This window comes from Chiloscyllium plagiosum, chromosome 9 (genome assembly GCF_004010195.1).
Source record: "Chiloscyllium plagiosum isolate BGI_BamShark_2017 chromosome 9, ASM401019v2, whole genome shotgun sequence".
NCBI classification, from domain to species: domain Eukaryota; kingdom Metazoa; phylum Chordata; class Chondrichthyes; order Orectolobiformes; family Hemiscylliidae; genus Chiloscyllium; species Chiloscyllium plagiosum.
In genome coordinates, this window is record NC_057718.1 from 78,088,801 (window position 1) to 78,094,155 (window position 5,355).

At 40.9% G+C, this 5,355-nt stretch overlaps 1 protein-coding gene across 6 annotated transcripts in view; it reads left to right on the top strand.

Annotated features, from left to right (window-relative positions):
• The window catches only part of afdna (afadin, adherens junction formation factor a), a 240,790-nt gene that overhangs the window by 194,204 nt on the left and 41,231 nt on the right, over positions 1 to 5,355 (top strand). For all 6 annotated transcript variants that reach the window (XM_043696286.1, XM_043696285.1, XM_043696281.1 and 3 more), the window contains one exon: positions 2,222 to 2,416. In XM_043696286.1, the coding sequence (XP_043552221.1) occupies positions 2,222 to 2,416 (195 nt within the window). The remainder of the gene's footprint in view (positions 1 to 2,221; positions 2,417 to 5,355) is intronic.

Consider the following 5,355-nt stretch of genomic DNA (forward strand, 5'->3'; position numbering starts at 1 on the left):
CTCCTTTTCCACCTATCCACTCCACCCTCTCCTCCCTGACCTATCACCTTCATCTCCTCCCCACTCACCCATTGTACTCTATGCTACTCTCTTCCCACCCCACCCTCCCCTAGCTTATCTCTCCACGCTTCAGGCTCTCTGCCTTTATTCCTGATGAAGGGCTTTTGCCCGAAACGTCGATTTTGCTGAAGCTCCTCGATGCTGCCTGAATTGCTGTGCTCTTCCAGCACCATTGATCCAGAATCTGGTTTCCAGCCTCTGCAGTCATTGTTTTTACCAGGTGAAATTGTGAGGCTAGCTAAGAAGAAAAATGAAGCAAACATAAGGTCTAGGCGACTGAAAATAGGTGAAACGTTGGAACAATATCAGGAAAGTAGGACCAATCTGAAACAAGGAATTAAGAGGGCTAAAAGGGATCATGAAATATCTTTAGCAAACAGGGTTAAGGAAAATCCCAAAGCCTTTTATTTGTATATAAGGAGCAAGAAGGTAACTAGAGAAAGCGTTGGCCCACTCAAGGACAAATGAGGAAAGTTATGTGTGGAGTCAGAGAAAATGGGTGAGAATCTTGATGAGTACTTTGCATCGGTATTCACCGAGGAGAGGGACATGACAAATGTTGAGGTTAGGGATAGATGTTTAATTATTTTAGTTCAAGTTGGCATAAGGGGGGAGTAATTGTTGGGTATTCTAAAAGCCATTAAGGTGGACAAGTCCCCAGGTCTGGATGGGATCTATCCCAGGCTACTGAGGGAAGCAAGGGAGGAGGAAGTAGCTGGGGTCTAAACAGATATCTTTGCAGTATCCTTGAACAAGGGTGAGGTCCCGGAGGACTAGAGAATTGCTAATGTTGTCCCCTTGTTTAAGAAGGGTAGCAAGGATAATTTGAGTAATTATAGACCGGTGAGCCTGACATCAGTGGTAGGAAGGTACTGAGGGATAGGATCTATTCCCATTTGGAAGAAAATGGGCTTACCTTTGATAGGCAGCATGGTTTGTGCAAGGAAGGTCATGTCTTACTAACTTAATAGAATTCTTTGAGGAAATGACGAAGTTGATTGATGAGGCAAGGGCAGTAGATGTTATTTACATGGATTTCAATAAGGCTCCCCATGGTAGGCTGATGGAGAAAGTGAAGTCGCATGGGATCCAGGGTGTACTAGCTAGGTGGATAGAGAACTGGCTGGGCAATAGGAGACAGTAGTAGTGGGAGGGAGTTTCTCAAAATTGAGAACTGTGACCAGTGATGTTCCACAGGGATCTGTGTTGGGACCACTGTTGTTTGTGATATATATAAATAATCTGAAAGAAGGTATAGAATGTCTGATTAACAAGTTTTGCAGTGACACTAAGATTGGTGGATTAGGAGATAGTGAAGCAAACTGTCAGAGAATGTAGCATAGATTATAGATAGATTGGAGAGTTGGGCTGAGAAATGGCAAATCGAATTCAATTCTGGCAAATGCAAGGTCTTGCATTTTGGAAGATGCAACTCTACAGCGAACTATACAATGAATGGAAAAGCCCTGGGGAAAGTTGAACGAGAGAGAGATCTGATTGTTCAAGTCAGTTGTACCCTGTAGGTGGCAATGCATGTCAGTAAAGTGGTCAAGAAGGCGTACGGCATGCTTTCCTTCATCAGACGGGGTATTGAATACAAGAGTTAGCAGGTCATGTTACATTTGTTTAGGACATTGGTTCAGCCACTTTTGGAATACGTTCTGGTCGCCACATTACCAGAAGGATGTGGATACTTGGGAGAGGGTACAGAGGAGGTTCACCATAATGTTGCCTGGTATGAAGGGTGCTAGCTATGAAGAGAGGTTGAGTAGATTAAGATTATTTTCAGTTGAGGGACCTGATTTGAATCTACAAAATCATGAGGTGTAGACAGGGTGGATGGCAAGAAGCTTTTTCCCATGGTGGGGGACCCAATTACTAGGGGTCACAAGTTCAAAGTGAGTGGGGAAATGTTTAAAGGAAATATGCGTGGAAAGCTCTTTGCACAGAGGGTGGTGGGTACCTGGAGCGCGTTGCTAGCGAAGCTGGTAGAGGCAGACATGATAGCGTTATTTGATGTACCTAGATAGATACGTGAATGGGCAGGGAGCATAGGGATAGAGGCAGGTTGAAACAGAGAATCTGGATTGGCACATATTTGGAGGGCCAAAGAGTCTGTTCCTGTGCTGTAATATTTTTTGTTCTTTTTATTCACGTTCAGCCTCTGATCGTCGTGGCACAGGCAAACCTCGCCCCAAGAGTGAAGGCTTTGAATTGTACAACAGTAATCCTCAGAATGGAACACCAGAAAATTCCCCAATGGGTTGGACAGAATACTCTGAACCAAAGAAACCACCTGGGGATGATAGGCTGTTGAAAAACCGAGCAGATCATCGATCTAGTCCTAATGTTGCAAGTAAGCATGTAGTTCTGGAGTTAGCTTCATAATTACTGTTGTCAGTTACTTTAAGGTAAAATTTAAGTAGTAAGAGGAATATAAAGTAAACAGAATTTTTATTCTTTTCCTTTTGGCGGGAAAGTTTCTTCATGATATTAACCATTTTAAACTTGCATGATAACAGTAAACTTTCTTCTGGTCTATCTTCACTCCTGGATGGTGCAGCCTGGTTTCATAAGTGGTAACCCTCCAATACCTTATTTCAACTGTCCATTGATAGTGAATCTAGAAATATCATTTTATTAGATTTCCAGTTCACTACTATTGTCAAGCAATGGCTATACACCAATCCCTTCTAACAGTGGTTAGCCAGTGGTACACCTGATCTACTACTATATGTCATAATGAAGCATTTGAAAACACAGAATCATAGCCTCATGGAAAATGGGTGCCTATAATTACAGTTATAATCAGAATTAATACTGGTATTAGATTGGGACTAAAAACAGTTTCCTGCATAAAAATAGAAATTGTGATAAGCTAGGCAGCCTCAACTTTGCTGAACTTGGCGAGGTTGTGTAAGGTCTGTAATAAACTGGATTGTGTGCAGATTTATCTCAAAGTAGGCTTAGTTGGCAATGTAAGCATATTTTATTTAAAAGTTTAAACATTTTTCATGTAATATCATGGCAGGAGTGTTGGGAATTTTGTCTCCTGGCATACTCTGGGACATGATTATAACACAGAATCATAGAATCCCTACACTGTGGAAATAGGCCCTTCGGCCCAACAAGTCCAAACCGACCCTCAGAAGAGCAACCCACCCAGACCCATACACCTAACCTACACACCCCTGAACTCTCTGGACAATTCAGCTAACCTGCACATCTTTGAATTGTGGGAGGAAACCCACATATACATGGGAAGAAACCCACATATACATGGGAACAATGTGCAAACTCCACACAGACAGTCGTTTGAGGTGGGAATCGAACCTGGGTCCCTGGTGCTCTGAGGCAGCAGTACTAACCACTGAGCCACCATGACACCCTTGCTGGAAAAAGATCGATTGTGTAAAGAAATTTGTAGATAACTGTCTGAATCCAAATCCATATTATTTTAAATAGACCTGGTGAATCGCCACTTGGACCTGCCAGTTGTCAACCACAAGTTGTAAAGTTGAATCACCACATTCTGTGCAGCAACCAAAGAATGTATGCTGGTGTAAGCAGGTGTAATTTTTGTCACACTGTAACAGAACCTCTGAGGCTTTAAGTTTTCTTCCATGTTTGTTAAGGATGACTCACTTAACAGGAAATAAGTGAATTGAAGAAAATTGTGCAGATCCTAGTATTACTGTTAATGCACTTTTGGTAATGTGAAGGTAAATCTTGGGTATTTCTTAACTGGAATTTGAAGTAACACTTGAAATTTCTGTGTTCAAAGGTGATGTAACTTGTATTTATGTTCAGTATTGAAATTTTAAAATCCTTAAACAGCTGTCAAGTTAATATAAAGCAACTTTTTTAGAGACGTTAATGAAGTAATATGTTTAATGCTTAAAATTCTGAACTAATTTATAGCAGTGTTATAAAACTAGAAAATAACCAGATGTAGCTGTTCAGTTAGTTCATAGAATGGTTACAATATTGGAGACCATTCACCTTGTTGTGTCCATGCCATCTCTCTGGAAAAGCACCTAAGGATATCACTCTGCCCTGTGACGCTGCAAATCTATCACTTTGGGCTTTTCTAATTCCATTTTGAAGGCTCTGGGTTTATCTTTTGCCACCATATTTGGTGCTTTTCAGATGCTAACTAAATGCTAATATAAATTTTCCTTGTTCTTTTCCAACTTAAATTGGTGCCCTGTTTCTTATCCCTGTTGTCAGCGGGAACAGTTCCTATCTAACCACTTTGTCTTGATCTATGACATTGAATGTTTCTATTCTGTCTCATCTCAGCATTTACTTTAAGAGCAGCCTCACTTTGTCCAATAATTAAAAGTGTATACAAGAGGAATTCTGGTCTGGCAGCATCTGTGGAGAAAGAAACAATGTTAATTTTTGAGTCTGATATAACTTCTTTGGAACTGGCCCAATTTTTCCACACACCTGAAGACTTGCCTTACTGAAACCATTCTAGTTGAGCTTTTCCTTTTCTAAAGCCTTCAAATCATTCATAAAGTGCATGCCCAAGTTGGGCACAGTATATCCAGTTGATGTTGAACCAGAGTTTCACAGAAAAGTTAAGGTTAATTTATCTATTAAGGAATTTATTTATTTGTTTATTATTTGTTATCTTTTTAAAATTACTGAAGTCAGAATAGGGTTAGAAAGAATTGTATAGCTCAAACATTGGTGTGGGATAATTGACTGCACAGCGAAAAACTAACAGTTATCATTGGCATAGGGACAAGAAAATTAGGCAAGTAAACACGTGGCTAAGGGATTGGTGTGGGAAAGAGGGATTCCACTTCATGGGGCATTGGCATCAGTTTTGGAACAGGGGGGATCTGTACCGTTGGGACGGTCTCCACCTGAACCGATCAGGTACCAATGTTCTAGCGAAGAGGATAAATAGGGTGGTCAGTAGGACTTTAAACTTCTGAGTTGGGGGGAAGGGAAAGTCAAAGCGACAGGGAGTATGGAGGTAAATGGCAAGATAAGCAGCAGGATAACATGTTTCCAGGCGGATTTAAAATTGAGGCAGACTGAGAATGCAGTAAAAAGCAAGGATAACTTAGGACATATGACTTCCAAAATCTCTAATGATAAGGAAGTTAGCATTAAGGCACTTTACCTGAATGCTCGTACCATACATAACAAAGCCGATGAACTAATGGCACAGATAATAGTGAATGATTATGATGTAGTAGGCATCACAGAGACTTGGTTACAGGGGGGTCAGGACTGGCAGTTAAACCTCCATGGTTTTTCAACTTATCAAAAAGACAG